This window comes from Puma concolor, chromosome B2, assembly GCF_028749965.1.
Source record: "Puma concolor isolate L17-30 chromosome B2, mPumCon1.1.hap2, whole genome shotgun sequence".
Taxonomy (NCBI): Eukaryota; Metazoa; Chordata; class Mammalia; order Carnivora; family Felidae; genus Puma; species Puma concolor.
The window spans coordinates 13962642-13984758 of NC_141671.1; the positions used below are offsets into that span (position 1 = coordinate 13962642).

The 22117-nt window shown below is 46.6% G+C and overlaps 1 protein-coding gene across 6 annotated transcripts in view; it reads right to left on the reverse strand.

The window, feature by feature from the left end:
* JARID2 (jumonji and AT-rich interaction domain containing 2) overlaps positions 1-22117 on the reverse strand; it is a 273116-nt gene that overhangs the window by 145843 nt on the left and 105156 nt on the right. For all 6 annotated transcript variants that reach the window (XM_086706218.1, XM_086706216.1, XM_086706219.1 and 3 more), the window contains one exon: positions 2384-2519. In XM_086706218.1, the coding sequence (XP_086562344.1) occupies positions 2384-2499 (116 nt within the window). In that variant the 5' untranslated portion in view covers positions 2500-2519. The remainder of the gene's footprint in view (positions 1-2383; positions 2520-22117) is intronic.

Sequence of the window (22117 nt, forward strand, 5' to 3'; positions counted from 1 at the left end):
CATGCTCACAGGCACACACATGCGTGCACACACGGAACACTGCTTGCAATCATCCTACCACCAACCTCAGCTGCCAAAAAAGTCTGGGACGCTCTCCATGTTTTCTGCTTTCTCTGCACCGTGCCCCCTAGGAGAGCACGGCTGAGGTTTGAGGACCTACAGAGAAGGAGCTGCTGGTCTCCCAAGCTCTCTGGGACGCCCCCAAAGACAAAGCACAATTCAACCTGTTGGCTGCCCTTAAGAAAATTATTCTTGAAACACAGAGTCGTTTTTCCTCAGAACAGCTATGGAAATCCAAGGTACAGAACGACAAAAACGTGGACTCGGACCATCGGCTCCACTGACACCAACAAGAAGTGGAAACCGGCCTATTCACAGCAATTTCACCACCGAGAGGGGGGGGGGGGGGGGGGGGAGGCAGGCCTTGGGGTCTTGGTGCTTAAACAAGAAAACGACAAGTCCGTCTTTATCAGCAGGAAATACGAACTACTACAACAAAAGCCTCTTTTTGTTGTTGAACGAATTCTTATACTAGTTTCATAAAGTCTTCAACGATCCCAAGAACACGGTCTTTGCCACTTTTCTCAGAACCTCTTCCTCAGCACCGTCAAGCCCTTGGCAAGGGCGGTAGAAAGCGAGAGCTACGTGTGGTCAGCTAGCTGGCAGGGCAGGTTCCCTCTTAAAAGAACAAAAGGTAAAGTTCATCACCTAAATTCCACCTTGATTTAATCCTGGACACCCGGCTAACTTATCCGAAAAGCTGATTTTTCTCCGTTGGGTTGTTTTCTGTTAACAGATTCCAAAACCACGAAGGCATCTCCCCTCCTAAATAGCAGAACGAGAGCACACCTGATCACAACAGTAAGAACTACACCCCCAGCAGCTAGCGCTCTATTGTAACTCCAGGACTCAGGGACGTTCTCTGTCCCCATCACCCACCACCCCCCCCCCCCCCCGCCCCAGATAAAAAACGTAAAGCAAATCACCATCTTCACTGTGAAGCCGAGAACACGAATGATCACATCACATCACACGTGGCTCCAGATTCTATACCTGTGACAACACATTCTACAACTTACCTTCTACCTTTTGATTCAAAAACAAAAGCCGGGGGGGGGGGGGGGGGGAGGGCCTTCCCACGCATGTTGGCTCAGACTTCAGGGGCTTCTGGTTTCAAGTCACACAGTACTAGAAGCAGACAGGGACAGACGGGGGGGGGGGGGGGGGGGGCAGTGGCAGGGAGGGCATCGTCTCCAAAAGCACTGCCATGGCTCTGTGCAAACAGAGTGGCAACAGGTCCCGCCTGTAAGCACTGGTTCCAAGAAGAGGCTCCCAGACAACCCACCATACAACTAAGCAGAATGGAAAGAAACTGGAGGCCCTAAGTGAACCTGTCACCCTGCACCCTGGCATGCTGCCAAATACCCTCCAAATGCCTCTATTACCCCATGACCAGAGCAAAGACTCTGAAACAGAACAATCCCCTCTTCCTTATCTGCTTGCTCCAAGCAGGTACAAACCAGAACACGATCGATTCATTCACATTTCTCTGTAATTCTGAAGGACGAACAAAGTTGGACAGAGCCTGGGATGTCACCACGACCACATCCCCTGCAACGAAATACAGACTGTGACCAGAAGCTCGGTTATGATCATCGGAGGATTCCAATTCCACCGTGCTAACCCTGTTCCAAAGAGACATCAGAATAAACTCGGGGAAGAGCAAGTTTCCCTCCAGGCTTCAAGGATCCACCTGATAATCATACAGGTGTACTTCCACAGGCTCGGGCATTCTATGCCACCGTATACCAGCCTCCACATAACAACCTGCCCGGCCTGATCAACAAGGAAGCAGGCACTTAGGAGGCTATGAGCCAGAGAGCAGGAAGGGTAGGAGGCAAATGGTGTATCTAAGCTGCTTCCTATACAATCAGGGGAGAAGAACCAGCAGACAGTAGGGAGGTATCCATAGGAGACAATCTAGGACTGCCCTCAGTTGTGGGAATCAGCACTTTAAACCTTATAAACCTTCTTATTGGTTCCCTAAGACGATCAGGGGAGAACCGCCCCACATCGCAGCAAAGTAGAAAGGCAGAGATCCACAGAAACACCTGTTAAGACAGACTCTACGTTCGACCCAGGACCTAGTAGAAATCAGATCACAGCCCTGGTCTTATCTACAGGGACCAGACTAAACAAGGCACCCTGCAAATTATATTACACAGCATATAAAGGAGCATAAAAGAAATGAATCTATAAACCCAGTAGGATGTCCAAAATAACTGCCAAGCCCGAGAAGCACAAGCCGCCCAGATCACATCCAATTCCGAAACAAGGCCGTGCCCGAAGACATCATCCAATTCCAACAAGATAGTCGACTCACCATTCACGGTCTTCAGGCTCCCAGCAATGCCTTCCCCGTGCTGCCTCTTCTGGGCATTCTTGAACTCCTTCAGAGACAGATAGAGGACTTTCCGCACCACCCTTTCTTCTGACCATGGAATCCCATCACTGTCATCCTGCAGAAACAGGAAAGAGAGAAGGGAAAGCACTTAACACAAAAAGCAAGTAAATATGAAGAATCAAAAGAAAAGTTAAAGAAAATTCCAAAGTATCAGAGCGAGATGCACTTCCAGGGGATCACGTCATCCTGTGGTAATGGTTCATTCAGCATGACCTTCCTGACGTCTGGAGAGTCCCCAGAAAAGCTAACCCAAGGACCATAAAAGGGGGTGGAAAGACAACCACCAGCTCGCCTCCTTTACAAACCTTTACGCCCACATACCCTCATTAACCAGTAATACTCAAGTTCTATATTCCTGGCAACATTTCGAAACAGGAGTTCGTACCCCCGAAAGCACAGGTGTAATGAACCACTGTACTGGAGTGTCTGAGGAATTCTGGGACGTGTGCTGCCTCACACATATGCGCCACACTCTTTTAGGAACTGCTGCCGTTGGCACTGGGGGCTAGGGGGTTGGTGCTGCCTTCAAAGAATTTACAATTCGGTCAGAAGAAGTGAAATTGGATCTGTACTGACCTCTTAAGGAAATGAGCCCTGAACGAGAGAGACCGAGCACAGCAGAAAAGGGCAATGGATCCTGGCGGAGCAGAGAACTGGGAGGCAGGGGCAGGAGGTTTGGGAAGGGGTGACGTAAAGAAAACAAAAAAAAGAAGAAGAAATACACACAGGTTAATAACAGGTCTTGAAGGTCTAATTAGCGTGGCTCCCTTAGGTCTGTGGTATCAGATGCAATGCAAGTTCTGGAGAGGAACAGAACAAGAGAAGGCCAGGTTGGGCGGGTTGGGGGTAGGGAAAATCCCAACAACCAGCAGCCAGGCCAGAGACCATCTGAGCCATTCCAGTAGTGGCCACAGAAAAACAGAGGACAATCCAGAAGCGCCAAGAGGAGGAGGGGAGGGTGCCAACCAGCAGGGAGACCAGAAGCTACATCTAGAAACATGGAGATGGTGGGTACCAGGACGAAGTGGAGGCAATGGTCTCAGGGAACCAGCAAGAAGGTCTGTAAGGCTCAAAGCGCCGATTCCCACGGCTAAGGACAGTCCTAGATTCTCTCCTATGGATACCTGCCTACCGTCCACTAATCGAAGAAGTCCTTATGTTCACATACTTGCTTCGAAGACTTAAGCATTTGATAATAGTTCAACTTAGAGAACGAAGGATCGGAGCTTCTCAGATCCTTCGGGCCTTAGGAGATCAAGGCAAATATTAATGCCCTGGGTAAATGCAGGAAGGCGAATCTTGGATACTTCGGGTTCCTTTTGCTCTAACGGAAGACCTCAAGAGTCAAGCCGGCACTGTTGTCCTGCATGTCCGACAGAACTGGTTTCTCCTCCCGTAAAAGCTCCCTGGGACTAGGTAAGGGAGCCAGATGACCGGAGGTCTTTTCCAGCTCTTAAACTCCTAAATTCTGCGTCAACACAAACTACATCTTAGAAATCCAACCACACAGAGACTCTAAGCCCTAAATAACTTGAAGCTGCACTCTGGTTAAGCTTCCAGGATTTTCCCAGAAAGAGAGCCATCCTCCGTCTTCCGTACTAAGGGGAAAGAGAGCCCTGGGAAAGAAGAAGAGCTGGGATTTCCACCTGCCCCACGACACCCCTTCACGCCTGCCCATCTGCCAACTGAGATTTCCGGTAGCTCCAGAGGAAGGAGGCACATCCTGTCTTCCTGGCCGTGTTCCCTGAGAGGCAGGAGAGCTCTACTAAACCAGACCAGGGCGGTGGGGGGGTCGAGGTTCGAACCCAAGGGCTGAAAGAAGCCAGTGAATTGCCTCAGAAGCCCATGGAATTTCTCCACTGCTACTGCGAACAAGTCGCTCTCTACCTTCCAATTTACACGGTTAATAAACAGAAAAATGAAGCACCTGACCAGACCCCGTTTGCAAAGCCCAAATAACCAATCTGAGTAAAAAAGAGGCAGAGGACTGACCCATACGACGCACAAAAGGCACAAAAGAAAAAGAATTCGCTGTTCCACCGGCTCCTCTAGCTGATCCGTTGCAACTGGGATGATAAACTTTACCTCCTCCTCAAGTTCAACACAGTGCGGCTGCAATCTCATTGTTTCTCAGCAGCCAGGTAAGGCGGCCTGGCAGAATTCTCTTCTTCATGCTCGGAGTCCTATTCTCATGTAACGCTGATGTGATTACAGACTATTATTTCCTCACACCCACAGTTTGTAAGTGATAAAACCCCCAAATAGCTTCCAATGCAAAAATGCCTGCAATGATTTACTGCATCGTGTTCAGACTGGTGGCTTCGTTCTGACTTCGGGCCTCCACACAAGAGAATTATACCCCTACAACTAGTGTCTAATTAAAACATAAACCATGGGAGATGAAACCGCCCGCAAAGGAAGATGCATTTAAGGTTCACTTACTGACAAAAGACGCTTCATGAAACCTATAAAGTACTTTAACTACAGGAGAAGCAAATCCATGACCCAGATTATGGGGTTTCAAATTCTAGACATTTAAAAAAAAAAAAAAAAAAAAAGGCAAACTTTTTTTTTTTTTTTGGAAACACAAGAGTTCTTTTATATAATGTACCATGCTGGTCAAGCCTGGTCACCTCCCTCAGTGTTGAAGCGAGACACAATAAGGTAATAAGGGATTCTGTTCGGTTTCTAAAAGCTCAATGAGGAGGTCATAATTCAGAAATTAAAACTCAGGCTGCTTTTCACAGCTGCGGGGTCATGATGAGTCACCCTATCCTAAGCCAGGAGAGGCTGGCACTCCCCCTTCGTGAAGCTGCCTGACGCAGAAAGCCCAAGTGTAGCCTGCACCCAATGAGGGGGCAACACAGGGCTGAATGCCCAAGTTGTAGGTCACAGAAAGTCTGCAAGAAGGTACCTCGGGTCCTTAACGGTCACTCAGAACAGTCCAGTACGGAGTGCTCTACGAAACAGCCCTGACAGTACGATCATGAACACTTCTCTAAGAGTTTATGGCTTTTTTTATTTCCCCCCCCCTTCAATAGTCATTTAAGCAATTTCATCAGCCATTTAAACAATGGCGGCATGGGGTCAGGAAATCCTGTTCACTATGTATATATATCCCAGCTCCTAGGACAAGCCTGCTAGAGAGTAAGAGCTCGATAAACCTTTCTGGAAACATAAGACTCAAGTGCAAGCTCGCTTCCCACTAGGTTTACCCACATATGGCCTGCCTGTCCCTAACCTTACGAACATCCAGGGCATTTTAAGTGGAGTGCATGAAATCTCTATTGTTTTCTTAATGTAAATTACAGCTACCCCCATAAAACACTCCCCACAGTGCTAATCCAAAAGGGCTGGCTACCCTTCTCTCCCTCCCTCCCTCCCTCTCTCTCTCAGCAGTAAGCTTGCCAACATACCAGAGCCCTCCTACTCAATCAATCCACCTAGTTCCCTACAAGAAAATGGCACCCATCTGGAAATCCACGTGGCCTCATAGGGCCCAAACCTAATGACCCTGTCAGAGTCCCGTACCTTGAGCTAAATACTGACTAATTCCTTCAACAAAACACTTAATTCTCTGCAGCTCCAGCTGCACAGGCTCCCCCCCTTCCTCTCTATCACTCAGGACTCTCCCATTCTGTTCCCCCTCCTACCCGCTATATTCAATTATACATTCCCAAATCACAATTTTCAAATCAACTGATATTCCACTCATGCCTCCGAGTTGACAATTCCAAATAATCCCCTCCGACCTTCCCTAGACACCTTCAGGCCACGTGGCTCTCTGGGCAGATGGAATCACGGAAGATTGGACAGTGTGGCACTGAACAGAGAGAGATCCTTTCCTGGATTCCTTTGGGATGCTCCCCTAAAACCAAGTATCTAGTCCCTTCTGGTTTACTGGTCAGCTTAATAAAAGACGACAAAGAGAGGCTGTAGCCACTGTCAGGAGTCCAGTGGCTTTATTCTGATACAAATTCGGTCACCCAGAGTGTATCAGTTTTTTTAAGTTTTTATTTGAGAGAGAGAGAGAGAGAGCAAGAGAGCGAGCGCACACACGAGCAGGAGAGGAGCAGAGAAAGAGAGGGATAGAGAGAATCCCAAGCAGGCTCCACGCCGTCGTCATGAAGCCCAATGTGGGGCTGGAACTCACAAACCATGAGATCATGACCTGAGCTGAAACCAAGAGTCGGATGCTTAACCAACTGAGCTACCCAGGCACCTCCCGAGTGTGTCAAGTTCTTTTTATGAATTTCCTTAAAGATTTTTTTAACCTCTTGCCATTGGGGTGTCATTAAGACCTGAGTTTTTACATTTCACCCCATTATTGGGGAAGCACAATTCAAGCCCCCAAACAACCAAACATACCACCTTCCCTCATTCCCATCCCCTAATTCCTTAACCTGTAGTTCCCCAACCACAAAACAAAATGCTCTGCCAATACTGCTATAAATAAGAATATCTGGGTCTCCTGACCCAATTTTAAGAAGAAAAAGAACAACAACAACAAATCACAAGGATCTAGGTTCACTTTACTATTCTGACTACTAAAAGTCACTTTCTTCAGCAAATGGAAAATTGAGCATTAAGGCTTTACGAAGTAAAAGTGAAAAAAAAAGCAGAAGTGACAGGGATTTCTTATCACTTGGAAAATCTCTGCCATTCTTTGAAATAACTGGAGAATCTCTCATCAAAAATGGCAGCTGGTCAGGAATTAAACTTGAAATGCTTATGGTCATCATCTTTTATTGAAGGAAAAAAAAACAAACCACAGCATGACCCGTAACGGCTCCAAGTCTCATAAGACACGTGAGAACATGGGAGCGCCAGCCTAGCGCATGAAGACCCCACACTTGTGGGGGATGGCATCACCTGACAATACCCCAAAGCTCACATCCAGGTTGAAGATTTGCAAAGCCTGCTACCACCTCCTTTTAGTTTAAAATGGGTGGGAGGGGCGCCTGGGTGGTGCAGTCGGTTAAGCGTCCGACTTCAGCCAGGTCACGATCTCACGGTCCGTGAGTTCGAGCCCCGCGTCAGGCTCTGGGCTGATGGCTCGGAGCCTGAAGCCTGTTTCTGATTCTGTGTCTCCCTCTCTCTGCCCCTCCCCCATTCATGCTCTGTCTCTCTCTGTCCCAAAAAATAAATAAACGTTGAAAAAAAAATTTTTTTTTAAATAAAATAAAATAAAATGGGTGGGAAAGGAAGACATCACAAATATCTTTAAAAAAAAAAAAAAAAAAAAAAGAGGTGAGTTTCAATATCTTGCCCAAAAGGTCACACAGCTGGAGAGAAACGAGAGCTGCCATGTGAGGTCAACTGGTCCACGCCAGAGGGCAGGTGCCCAAAGTTTCAAAACTCAGTAATTTAATCTCAGGGAGAAAACGTCAAACATGTAACTCCCAATGACTCCTAATTGGTAGTAACATTAAGATTACTCATTTCAAGAGGTGAATGTAAATGTTATATGAAAAAACAATCCATGAGCAGCTCTAGCTGGAGGCCGGTAGAAGAACAGGAAGGGGAGGGATTATTACTTACTGGCCTCTACAACTACCTCAGTTCTAAGGTCATCTCTCAAGGCATCCTTATGCAGTCTGTCCAGGTCTGACTGGTAGTTATGGCTTTAAATTCTGGCCATCTTGACTTAGGAGAAGGGAAGACGAAGATGGAAATGCATGGATTAGAGGGAAACATTTCGGGTTTTTAAAAACCTTTTCTAGCCATTACAATTATTTTAAAAACGAAATAGGACCCATCCGATGGGAGGTACTTCATTTCCTATCACTTGCGAGCAAACTGAGTAAGAAGAGATTTAAGCATCACAGATAGAGTGACCAAGTAATTTATCATCCCAACCAAGGACATCGTAAATAATGATACAGGAACAACTGGTGGAAACGGGGGCACAGGTCAACCAACCAATTATACTAGGTCCCTTCCAGGAGGTAGGAAGCAATGAGGCAATGAGGTCTAACAGCAGAGATCATTTTGAACCACATCACCAAATAAAAATAACGCCAACTAGGAATGCAGTGTGATACACACCTGTGTTTCAAACGGACATCCAGAACCTCCCTCCCACCAAGGTTTTAAAGGTCAGCCTGCTGGGCGGGGGGGGGGGGGGGGGGGGGGAATCCCTAAGGACAGGCACCATTAAAGATGGCGTTACATTCCAAAGAAATCACTCCTGCTTCTACAGGGAGGGGGCACAGGAAGTCAACTGTTCCTCATGGTAAGTAGCGTGGGGGAGGGGGGACGGATTGGGAGGGAAGAGAATGTTCACATTCACAGGTAGGAAGACCTTCGAACACGAAACCTCCGTGGTATATAAGCTTATACAAGTGCGAAGACAGGATTCGTGTTTGGATGACAGGAGCTACTGGAAGACTTAACCAACACCACCTCTCCCCGTGTACATATCCTATCTCTATCCACCTGGTCCAGGCTTGGGAATGGAGGGATTTGTGACTTTCCAGCCCTTTTTAAATGAAAATGAAGTGATGGAACACCCTGGGTGGCTTAGTCAGTTGAGTCCGTGAGGCTCCTGGACTCTTCATTCTGGCCCGGGTCAGGATCTCAAGGTTCCCAAGTTGAGCCCTACACCGGGCTCTGTGTAGAGAACGTGGACCCTGCTGGAGATTCTCTCTCTCCCTCTCTGCCCCTTCACTGCTCACACTGTCTCTTCCCCCCTTCCCCCCCCCCACCCTTCCTCCCACTCAAAATAAGTAAACATTAAAAAAAGAGAGAGAGAGAGAGAGACAGAGAGAGAGAGAGGCGCGCAACTGGGTGGCCCAGTCGGTTAAGCATCTGTCTGACTCTGACTTCGGCTCAGCTCATGATCTCTGGGTTCAGGAGTTCAAGCACCAGATCAGGCTTTCTGCTGTTGGCACAGAGCCCGCTTCGGATCTGGACGCTCCCCCCCCCACCTCTGCCCCACCCTATTCAAACTCTCCCTCAAAAATAAACATGAAAAATAAATTAATAAAATAAAAAATGAAACTGCAGTGCACAATGCCCAATTCCAATACTCACCCCTCCCCCCTAAGTTGTATTAACAAGAACTAAACACTTCATGGGGGGGGGGGGGGGGGGAGGAGGAAGAGGGAGGAATCTGACAAATACACAGAGCCAAACAATAAGGAGGCGAAATCTGAAAGACCGGGTTGGTGAGGGAGGGGAGGAGGAAGAACTGATGGCATCTTCTTTCCTTTTTCCATGGAGAAGGACTGGAAACCTATCCACGAATGCCTTTTCTTCTCAGAAGCAGCTCTGCATATACCTGCTGGTAAGTCGCCCTACTTAACACAATTTGTTGTTGTCTGAAATGCCAGCCTCTTCTATCAACAGTTTGGGAAGAGAACAATGAAAGCATCCCCCCCTCCAAAAAAAGGTGGGGCGGGGGGGGGGGAGTGTTGTTGACTTCTTGGCACGGATTCAACATAAACAAGGATTTATGAAGCCAAAAATAAGTAAGAGAAAATACTGAAGAAAAATGTGAGCGGTAGAACTTAGGCTAAAACTAACATTTCTTCCTTTTTAACAAAAGGCGTTTTCTCCGTTACAAGACTCTCGCAAATCCATTCGATGCTGATCCACTTTCTGTCAATTCCATGAACTGGATCAACTGTCAATATTCAAAACAGCAAAGAAAGATCAGGGGAATATTCACATCTAGAAGGACAAGTGGCCAGGAAACCACGGACTTCCTGAACTCGTGAAGGATGTTGCTCCGCCGTGACTTTAAATGAAAAGCACTTCCAGCAGCAAATTTTCTCCGAGAGACACGCTTCCTGGGATAAAGCAAACAGCCTAAAAATGCTTATGCAAGGAAGAGTTTTACTTCTTCCAAACTCCCATTAAATAATGTGTACTTATCTTTGATTACCGCCTATTTATATTAAAAAAAAAAAAAAGCCACAGCTGAAATTGGATTAAGAACTTCTGCTCAAAACGATTTATTGCATAACACAACTCTGACAGCCTGATTCTCCGGCCACCAACTGAGCCTTTATAAAAATCTGCTGGGCAGCTGCCAAGTCAGCTCTTTTGCGTCTGAGCATGTCAGACATTGCTGTTGTCAAGGCAGCAACAGCATGGGCTGCAACATCCCCACGTTCATGGTTAAACGGCACAGCCAGGGAACAGCACAGAGGGCCAGCAACACAGGGTTCCACCTTCCTGCAGCCCTTCCTCTGACAGTCTGGGGTCTCGACAACATCAAAAAGGCCCAAGATCTACAGCAGGGTCATCTCCAAGAATCCAGCAGGAATCTGGGTTGACCATCTTCGGTGTAGGGAGTGGGGAAAGAAAAGAAAATCAAGTTACAAGGAAATACTTGACCAGGGTCTTTGGAAAGACCCGTCAGAATGGGGGAACGACTCGGCATCAGCAGTGGGGACGGGGACTCCACAAGGACGTCATTTGGGAATATGTTCTTAACAAGCAGGTTCCCAAAGGACTCCTAACGGATTTGGATTTTTTCATCATTAAAGCCTTCCTATCTGAAGAATACACTCCCCCCCCCGCCCCCCGGCCCCGCGCAACAAAATTTTCCCCAAATGGCATATTCTAAACCTGCACTAACCAAATGGCCATGTGGCTATTTACAATTCATTAAAAACGATGCTCCAAGTTGCACTAGACACATTTCAAGGGCTCAACAGCCACATGTCTCCCCTAAAACGGACAACACAGCTACAGAAGGTTTCCATCATCACGGGAAATTCTAGAGCACACATTTGCACTTAATTGGATGGGGTTTCAAGGACTGTGTGCTACTTCCTCCTGCATTTCCACACGGTCCCCGAGACTCCTCAAAATAGGTACCTTTATGCTCAGCTTAGCAGGAAAATTCTGGAATATTCAATACTTTGCACAAGAATCCGAGTCTCCAGTAGGGGAGAACGATGTGAACTGCAAATAGCCACCCCTATATATAGCTCTCTGAAAAACCGGTCTCAGTCCTCCTTGCTACAGTGGCCTTGCAGTTTTGCAGGGAACATATAGGAAATCCGGGGGGTGGGGACTTTTGAGTCTACAAGCAAGCCCTGAAGACATAACACGTTAGTATGCCTTCAAGTCATTTTCTAAGGAATCTCCTACAGAACAATTCCTCCAGAATTAAGACTAGACAAAAAAAAGCCCCATCTTCCACCAGCCAGTTTCCAAGCACCAACAGAGTGACCCAAACCACTGAGGTGGATTCCTGCCCCCCACCTCCTGCCAGGACCAGTCAAGGGTTATGGGCCTTGAGCCGCGGCGGGGGGCGGGGGAGGCAATTTTTACCCTTCTGTTTCTTCCCCAGTGTTGGGGTCATTTTAGGAGTTTGACCAATAGCTGGCATTTGCTGGCTTTTCTGGCTCAGCAGCGCCCCCATCCAGAAAATAAGTGTAAGCCTATATACGTGCCCAGGGGACGGACTGACTGGCCAGGCTACATGACAAGCCAGTAGGTTGAATTTGGCCATTTTACGCAAACTTTTCAAATTTATGAAAGCTATTTCAAATTACCAAGTTATTTTCAAACAGTTCAAATAAACCCTGTCCTTGGATTGAACATATAAATGGACACTGTGCCACATTTGTTCCAATACGTACCTGTCCCCTTCTCATTACCATCCAGCCCTCTCCAGACCGAACAACCACCCCGTAAGTGCTCTGTGCCAGGTCATTACAGGCACGGGTATCCAGAAACAAGGCCAATGTCGGTTTCCCCCTCCATTAGCACTTTGCGTTAACAATGAATGTGGCAGGCCAAAAGATACGTGTTTCTTGCACATATTCTCCTCTCCAAGTGGCCTACAAAGTATTCACACAAACATTCCTAAGTGACACACCTTAGGCACAGAGGTTGTGAAAAAAAAATCCCATCCTGATGGGTCGGTGTGACCACAGAGTACCTGCCGGGTGCCCTATCATCTCTGTGTTCCTGACCCAACAGCCTGGGGTCTAATACAGACTATGTACTCAAAACCATTTTGGGGCGCCTGGGTGGCTCAGTAGGTTGAGCATCCACCTTTGGCTCGGGTCACGATCTCCCAGTTCGTGAGTTCAAGCCCCGCATGCATCAGGCTCATGGCTGTCAGCACAGAGCCCACTTCGGATCCTCTGTCCCCCAAACCCCTCTTTGCCCCTCCCCCGGCTCACGCCCGCCCCCAAAAATAAACGCTAAACACACACATACTATGAGTGAGCACTTATAAACAGATGGAAAGCGTAAAGAAAATAGTAGCCTGGAAGGAAGAGAGACCTGGGTTCCAATTCTAGAACTCGGTTTCCTCATGTACAAAACCAACGACCCAGGAGAATGACTGCCAACTTGAGCATCCGTGAGAAGCCATCACAAGGCTTGAAAGGCCCCCAGATTGTGGGCCCCACGTCCACTCTCTCCCAGGTAATGCTGATGCTGCCAGCCCGCAGACCATGCGCTTTGAGAATCACAGGTGCACACTGACTGGCCTGGTGACAGAAGGCACTTGCACCCGGCCTACGAAAACTGTTCCGCCACCACGAAATGCACTAGAATTGCCAAACCTAATGCAAACTTTCTATTAGCCACCTGATTCTCCCCTGGCTTTCCTGTTTCCTCTCAGGGACCTTCCACTAGGATTCTCCTGCCCCTCCCAATCTGTAACGATCTTAACACCCATGATGTCTATTTCATTCTCTTAACACTCTCCTCCTTCCTCTCCTTGCTCCGACCTCCCTGTGGGATTCTACCTCCATCATCCCTGCCACCGCCCTCCTGGCTGCCCAGGGTTTAGAATCTTAAGTGGGACTCCTGCTTCTTTCTCCTCAATCACGTTCAGTCTCTAAATCCAGTTATACTGCTGTGCGTCCTTCCAGATACAGATTAAAACAACGCCCTCATCTCCCCTCCTACAGAGGAGACCTTCCAAAATGAGGGCCACCAACCAATCCCTAGTGCAACCATCCCCCCTCCCTCACACACACACACACACACACACACACACACACACACACACACACAAGGTCTCTAAAAACACAGCTACAGGAGTTACTCTCTAAAACAAAACAAAAAAAAAAAACCCAAAAAACAAAAAACCAATACAGGTCACTCCTTCCCCTACATAAAGCTTTCCATGGCTCCCCAATGGCTACTATGGGAGATATTTCCAAATCTCTTTGGGGAGCCTACAAAATTTCTTTTACAACCAAGGCAACGTCCCTTCTAGGCTCTAATTCCCTCACAACTCAACAAGAGGTGGCAATGTTCACCTTGCAGCCCCACCTCAAAGCCAATACCAGGAAACCGGAGGACTGGTCTTCCGACCAAAGGAGCTCATCAGGACTTCAGTAATTCCACAGAAAACAAAGAACAGACTTTCTGAACTCGCCAGGAAAGAGCTCATTCTCCATTCTCTTTTTCGTATCAATACTTTGGTACCAAGAAACACAGTCAATTAGGCTCCACGGTCCATTTGACCCGATTCACCACCTATGGCTGTTACCCATCGCTCTTGGTTTTATATTGCACAGAATGCCCGATTCTAGGTTACCAGGGCCCTTTGTACAAGATGACAGTTGTTTGTTTTCAATGTGATAGATTTCCTACAAGTTAATCTATTCCTAATCCAATGACGAGATTGAACTCTATCACTATTTCACACTGGTTTCCTAAACAAAACCAGAAACTTTCACTGGTTCCTGCATCCAAGCCAGTTTTTTTGTGGTTTTTTTTGTTTGTTTGTTTTTTTGTTGTTGTTGTTTAAATTACAGGTTTACTTATTTTTGAAAGAGAGAGAAACAGAGTGTGAGCGGGGGTCAGGGGTAGAGAGACAGGGAGACACAGAATCCAAAGCAGGTTCCAGGCTCCGAGCTGTCAGCACAGAGCCCGACACGGGGCTTGAACCCACAAACGGTGAGAACATGACCAAAGCCAAAGCCAGATGCTGAACCAACTGAGGCACCCAGGAGACCCCCAAACCAGTTCTAAGATTTCTCCTTTCACGCAGCACAAAAGTCCCTGCAGTTAACTCTCTCCATAAAACCCAACGTACCAGCACACAGGTTCAAGGAAGAGACTCGTGCTTACCTACAGGCTGACAAAGCTCCCTCAAAATCATGCGGGCTGACCGCCTCAAAGGTGACACTGCGTATGTCCAACCTTATTTTAAAGCAAAGCTGTTAGCGAAAGCAAATCTGGCTATCTGGAAGCAAAGTCAGGACTCTTTCGATGCTGACATTTCACAATGATAAGAGAAAACTCATGTCATAAGCAAAATGGATGTGAGTAGAGACTTACCGTTCACACTTCAGGCAGGATGTGTGAAAGAATAAAGCAGACACAGGCAGAGGACAATGTCGCTCTAAATGGGAAACCACTGGAAAATTTTGAGCCAAGAAGGAACCGTGTCAAGTACATTTTTTAAAAGTTCCCACAGACTGTGCTGTTGAGAATTAACTGTGGCGGGGTGGGGTGGTTGAGGAGGGAAGCAGGGAAGGCCTTGCCATTTGCCCACACACGAAGCGGGGGGGGGGGGGGGGGGGGGGGGCAGGATGGTATATTTGGTGTGGCCGCCATGGCTGGTCACGTTCTGCAGTCCCTTCTGGCAGAAAAGGAAGGCACTTCTGGAAGGAGAGCTCTGGAGCAGAGAGAAGGGAGGAACCAGAGTTTAGTTTTTAGTCATCCCAGTCGTTACCTGGAACTTCATTTCCTTAACATGAAAACATTCTCTTCTAGAGCAGAGGTCAGAACTGGAGATCTGAGTAGAACTAGTAGTTTACAAATCAAACTTAGGATCAAGCTTCTGGTACCCTAAGTTACTGAAGGGCAGAAAAAAACAGGTTACATATCCACATAAAAGTTAGAGACAAAGTCAAACAAAGGGCTGGCTGACCTGGAGTGGTTTTATGGCTAAGGTTTTTGGAGCCTTTAGGAAAAACGATGCTTTAAAATTTTAATTAACATTTATTTTGAGAGAGAGAGAGAGAGACAGCACAAGTGGGGGGGGGGGGGGGGGGAGGAGAGACAGAAAGAATCCAAAGCAGGCTCCAGGCTGTCAGCACAGAGCTCAAAATGAGGCTCAATCCTACAAACCATGAGATCATGACCTGAGCCAAAGTCGGACACTTAACTGACTAAGGTGCCCCAGGGAAGATGATGCTTTAAGACAAAGAGAGGCGCCTGGATGGCTCAGTCGGCTAAGCGTCCGACTTCAGCTCAGGTCGTGATCTTGTGGTTCGTGGGTTCGAGCCCCGCATTGGGCTCTGTGCTAACAGCTCGGAGCCTGGAGCCTGCTTCAGATTCTGTGTCTCCCTCTCTCTCTACCCCTCCCCCGTTCACGCTCTGTCTCTGTCTCAAAAATAAACATTTTTAAAAAATTAAAAAAAAAAAAGACAAAGAATGAAAAGGGCGCCTGGGTGGCTCAGTCTAGGATCTCACGGTTCCTGGGTTCGAGCCCCGCATTGGGCTCTGCGCTGACAGCACAATTTGGGGACCAGTTCCTTCCAGCTAATAGGTTTTATGTTTCAGAGCACAAAAGCTTTAGTATCTGCCAAAACTTTTTGTCTCTATTTCAAAGACTGAATTCTTGACCTTAGAGAATTTCTATAAAAGCAATAAGAAGCGTATTAAGACATGCTGGATAACTATTTATTTATTTTTTTTTTTTTTTTAATTTTTTTTTTTTTCAACGTTTATTTATTTTTGGGACAGAGAGAGACAGAGCATGAACGGGCGAGGGGCAGAGAGAGAGGGAGACACAGAATCAGAAACAGGCTCCAGGCTCTGAGCCATCAGCCCAGAGCCCGACGCGGGGCTCGAACTCACGGACCGCGAGATCGTGACCTGGCTGAAGTCGGATGCTTAACCGACTGCGCCACCCAGGCGCCCCGCTGGATAACTATTTAAATAGTTAATCTGGTTTCCTTACTTACAGGGGTTTCAAGCGTGGAGCCTGCGTGGGATGCTCTCCCCACTCCTCGCTCTCTGCCCCTCCCCCACCCACTCGCCCTCAATGCACATAAACAAACTTAATAAAAATCAAACAGAGTGAATGGAGGCAGAGGAGCGCGGATGGATGGAAGGAAGAAAATGAGAGTTTTACACACTCAAGAGCCTTCTAGGAAAATCCACTTGCCACCAAGGCCCTAATTCACAAGCGATGGCAGTTTAGCGAAGGTGGCAGCGGTCAACAGAGGTACTGTGATGAGGCTTGAGCTCACCAGTTGCTGCTGGTAAGAAACTTCTATTCGGCCACATCAAGTCCTAAATAAAAAATCAATTTCCGTCTGTGTCTCTCTCTCGTGGACACACACACCCTTCAAAAACACACTTTCTTCTATTTAGGCTTCACATGCAAATAAGAAAAACATCCACCCCTAAGCAGAGTCAGGCAACCAAGGAGACATGGGCCTGAGGCCTGGCTCAGAGCGAGTCAAAACACGGTCACAAGAGGACCCGTCCAGCAACTCGGGGACTAGGTGGCGAAGTTTTCAAGAGGTCACAAAACAGATTTGTGTGGAGAGAAGACGAGGGACGACCTGTTCTCTCTCCAGCGACTCCAGGAAGGATCCACAACAGCCTGTTCTAGAAGCCAGCAACCCACAGACAGAACAGGGCGGAACGCTACAAAACCCAAAGGCGTACACCCTAAGACCCTGGAGGAAGAATACAGGAAAAAACCTGCTGAGTGTCAGAAGGTTTTTGTTTTACCCACCCCTAGGGGGTCACACCCCAAGGCCACACCTAAACTGGGCTTTCTCTGTACATTCTTCCTTCAGGAAACCTCAAGCCCCTGAAGCAAGCAAAGATTCTCACCTTAGAAATACTGTTCTCTGGGTTTACCAAAAACCCATATTCTCATCTTGGCTGAGTACATCTTTCTCATCTCCATTGCTAAGGGCTTTTGGCATTCAGGTTTGAGCAGCCACGGAAGCTCATCCAACTAGAATGCTAGCTGTCAAGCTTGGCTGCCCTGGAAACCCCCTGGGGAGCTCTCCGAAGTACAGACTTCACCCCTATTCTGACTTCACTGGCCCAGGGTGTCCTGTGCGCCCTGAGAGATTTTGGAAGACTCAGAATCACATCTCTAGACTCAGCCCTCGGACCATCCGTCTATCATCGAGACTCCCACCCTTGGTACAAATCACTCTCAGGGCGTTAACGGGATCTATATTCTTACAACTCCCCAACACCAACCCTTGTACACATTAGAAGCTTAAGTAACTGATGAGCAAATGAAGCTAAGAAAACAAAAAGAAACTCAAGTAACTAAGGAAACCAGATTAACTATTTAAATAGTTACCCAGAACGTCTTAATACACTTCTTATTGTTTTTACAGAAATTCTTAGATCAAGAGTCAGTCTTCTCTGAAACAGAGACAAGAAGTTTTAGCAGATACTAAGACTTTTGTTCTCTGAAACATAAAACCCATGAGCTTGAAGGAACTGAATCAAACAGCTATGAACTACTCAAAAGCGTCCAGAGTTCCCACTGAATGCAGGAAACTGCGTGTCTGAGTCAGAGATGGGTTCTGATTTGCCAGTAATAAATACAAAAATAACATCTCAGTAAAAGATCAGGAAACAAGGTTATGACTGGTCTCTGATTTAATTCTATCAGGAGGGAGAGATTCGAAATATAGATCATCTCTGACCCAATATCCCATCATAGGGAACTAGGCTAAATGAAGGTCAACTTACTAGAAGAAAAAAGGCCTGCACATGTTCAGTTTTACTTCTCATTTACCTAAATCTCGAGCAACTGCCAAACGGCCCTAATTCCCAGGTTACCTGAAGGGCACAGCTGAAGCTTCTATCCCTCTTCTTGTGCCTGGGAGCAAGGATGGTCAGGCTTTGCTCTGGGAAATCTCCTGGCCACTGTTAACATATAATTCCACTTTTGTTTCCAGAGAGACTGAGTGGCCTGCCGGCTCTCTTTTTGTTCCTGACATTCCCCAGTTATCAAGGCAGCTCTCAAAAAGACCTTCTCTAACCCCACAGACAAGAGAAAATATATCTTGTACTTCTAACAGGACAGTAACGGATGGATTTTATCTTTAAGTTGATGAAGAAACACTTGGGGGATGGGGGAGAGGGGCGTGGGGAGTAGTCCTATACAAACACACACAAAAAAAAATTTTAATGGCCAGTTGGGGTTCGACAAACTTTTCAGACCATTTTACAAAAGCCCTGACCTCAAAGAAAACACTTTCCAAGGCCAACATACATGCCCACACAAAGAAACACAGCAGGCGCTCCCCAAGGGCCAAAATAAAATGCTCTCTAGTAATTACCATAAATAGAAAAGGAGACGGGCTTCCTGAGTCAGAGTACAGAGTAAAGAAAAACCACCAGCAACAAAAACATCATAAACAAAATTACATGGCCAACAATAAACCAGGAGGAAAGCGGAATTGCTTCTCAGTGAGATGCAAAGAAACACATCTGGAACAAGAGGACGCGTCCATGAGCCTGCAGAGAGGGCTGTCACAGTAGAACATGCTGGTACCTTTCTTAAATACAGAAGCAGAATGCAATGACAATTGCTTTCCTTTGGTACAAACAGAGAAGTTTCTGAAAAACCCAACAAATAAACTATAGCTGAACATCTGAGAAAAGATCTGCTTCTCATTACTCTGGGCATTTATGATTTCCCCTAAATTTGGTACAATTTTCCAATCGATTCCAATTTATTGCTTAATCAATAGAGAAAATTGGAGATCCTCCCTCAAAGAACAGTCTGAGAACCTCTCAAATGAGCACATGAGGCAGGTGCCCATCAGATCAACCACACTAGCTCTCACTAGTATTATGAGGTTAGCAGTTAGAAATAAGACATGTACTGTATAAATCCTATCCAAAATGAATCTGTGATTAAAGATAAACATCACAGAAAATACTAGTGAAGGAAGAGCATGAAAGTAAGTCTACACATTTGCCTCAGAATCCTCACTAGCCTAGGGGCACCTGGGTGGCTCAGTTGGTTAAGTGTCCGACTCTCTTCAGCCTAGGTCATGATCTGACCGTTGTTGAGATGGAGTGCCCCCATAGGGCTCTGCACTGACAGTGCGGGGCCTGCTTGAGATTCTTTCATTCATTCATTCTCTCTCTCTGGCCCGCTCTCTCTCAATACAAATGTTAAAAAAATAAAAAATAAAATAAAGAGCTTGTAGAATCATCCACCAGTATTCACAAAACCATAGTAACTTCTTACCAAGTAAAAAAATCTAATTTCTTAATATAAAATATACCATTAATAGTGCAGCCTAGGTGAAGCAAAATTATCAGCTTGCTTCCTTTGGTTTTGTGTTCAATAGAAAGTTCACCCAATATACTACTGAAGTTCAAAAAAACAGGCAATACAATATATAGACAGGCAGTTCCTTTATAACTTCTACTATTTCTGGAGACCCACAGACTTCCTCTTCACAAAGAGCAGGATGCAGCTGTGTGGCATTTGCTCCCTTCTAGAACCAAAGCCTTTGCCTGGCAAATAGTAGCGACCAAATCTACGGAATGTCATTCACTGATAGAATGGTTTCAACCAACATTCTTCGTTTTCAGTATTTCTTACTTCGCATCCTTGCTATGGTCTGCAAGGGTCTAAACCCATCTTCTAAATCACTCTTTAGCACTCATTTCTCCTAGAATTCTCGCCTTCTGGATCTTCCCTTATCATCACAATATTTGTTTCTCAGATACCACCTCCTCCCCGCCCACCAACAAAGTCTTCTCAGACCATCCTACCACACAAGCTAAACAGCTGCTTCAACTTTCTTCACAGCATTGATCACCCATAAAATCCTCATTTTTCAGAGTATGTACTATGTGGCTTTCTAAATTACCAACTGAGCCCCATCAGCAATGGAGCAAAGTTTGTGCGCAGCGTTCAGTATGTAGCTGACCCTTGAACAGCACAGGTTTGAACTGCACAGGTGCGATTTTACATACAGACATTTGCAATAAATACAGCACAGGGCTGTCAATGGGTTTTCCTTAGGATTTTCTTAACATTTTCTTTCCTCTGGCTTACTCTATTGTACGGACGCAGTATGTAATAACATAACATACCAAAAAAACCCATGTTAATTGACTCTTTATGTCACCTGTAAGGCTTCCGGTCCGTCAATGGTAAGCTATTAATTAAGTGCGGGGGGGGGGGGGGGGGGGGCCTAAAAATTATACACAGATTTTCCACAGCACAGGGGGCTGGTGATCCTAACCCCCAACGTGCTCAGGGGTCAACTGTATTCAAAACTTGACTTCCCAGTTAAGCATCCGACTTCAGCTCTGGTCATGATCTCATGGCTTGTGGGTTCAAGCCCCGCATCGGGCTCTCTGCTGTCAGTGCAGAGCCTGCTTCAGATCCTGTCCCCTCACTCTCTCTGCCCCTACCCTGCTCGTGTTCTCACTCTCAAACATAAACGTTTTTTGAAAATTAAAAAAGAAAAATAACTTGAATTTCTAGGGTGAAACGTTTTTTTTTTTCCACCCTAAAGAAAGAAACAAGGGTCAAAGAAATAAATTAGCTCACGTAGCTAACAAATTCAAGCGTGAATCCCAATCTCCCCATAAAAATCCTGGAATCTGGAGCCACATACAAACTGTGTGATCTTGCCGACTGAGGTCGCCTGTCTATGCCCAAACTAATGCCAAATGCATGCTGTCACACAGCACAAAAAGGGTGTCCAATGAGGGTCTACCCCCTCTGTTAGTGAGGGACAAAGGAACGAAACAGAACATGTGGCCTCTTTTTCTCCTGCTGCTGTTAAATTACCATAAACTAGCATCCGCCAATTTATTTGCTTACGGTTCTGGAGGTCCCAAGTTCAACATCAGTTTCACTGAGCTCTCAGCGGAGGTGCTGGCAGGTCTGGTTTCTCCTGGGAGTTCTGAGGGGGGAGAACTCAATTCCCTGCACCTTTTTCAGCTTCTGGTGGCTGCCGTATTCTGTGGCTTGCGGGCCCCTTCCCCCTTCTTCAGAAAGCACCACCCCTACCCCCGGCAAGCTCCTTCACATCCCTCCCTCTGAGGCTCCTACCTCTGCTTTTATGAGGATCCATCCCTCTGGTGACACTGGGTCCACCTGGATAACCCAGGACACCATCCCCATCTGAAGATCCTTAACGTAATCACATTGGCAAAGTACCTTTTACCGCGTAAGGGAACAGGTTCCGCGGATTAGGAGTTGAATAGATCAGGGGCCTTCAGGCAGCCTGCCAGAAAGTACATGTTGGAATCTTCACACCTGAATAACGGAGCGATTGCGCCAGACAAAATACGCTTCACTGCGGGAAACTGCCACACGTACACTGAGGTGTGTCGAGGGGGAGCAGAATGCGACTTTAAGCTGTCTATGAGGACGTTTCAGGAACATGAGTGGCAGAATTTCTGCCCATTTGTTTTTCTTTTTAGTGGAGATAGACAATCAGTTCCTAATAAAGTAAGAACACCTGAATAGGCCAACAATAAAGGGTGGAACTCTTAGGCTCATCTACAACTACCATTTCTCAAAGCTTTCACTCTGTGTTTCCCTAGAAACAGCAAAGTAATTGAGTGTTTCTATTGAAAAGGCTTCTTTTTTTTCCTGCATTGAAATCATGGCGAGTAGGGGAGTAGTGAACTGGTTGAAGGGTTTTACTATTGTTCTGACTTCTCAATAAAGAGGAACATGGAGCGGGCGCC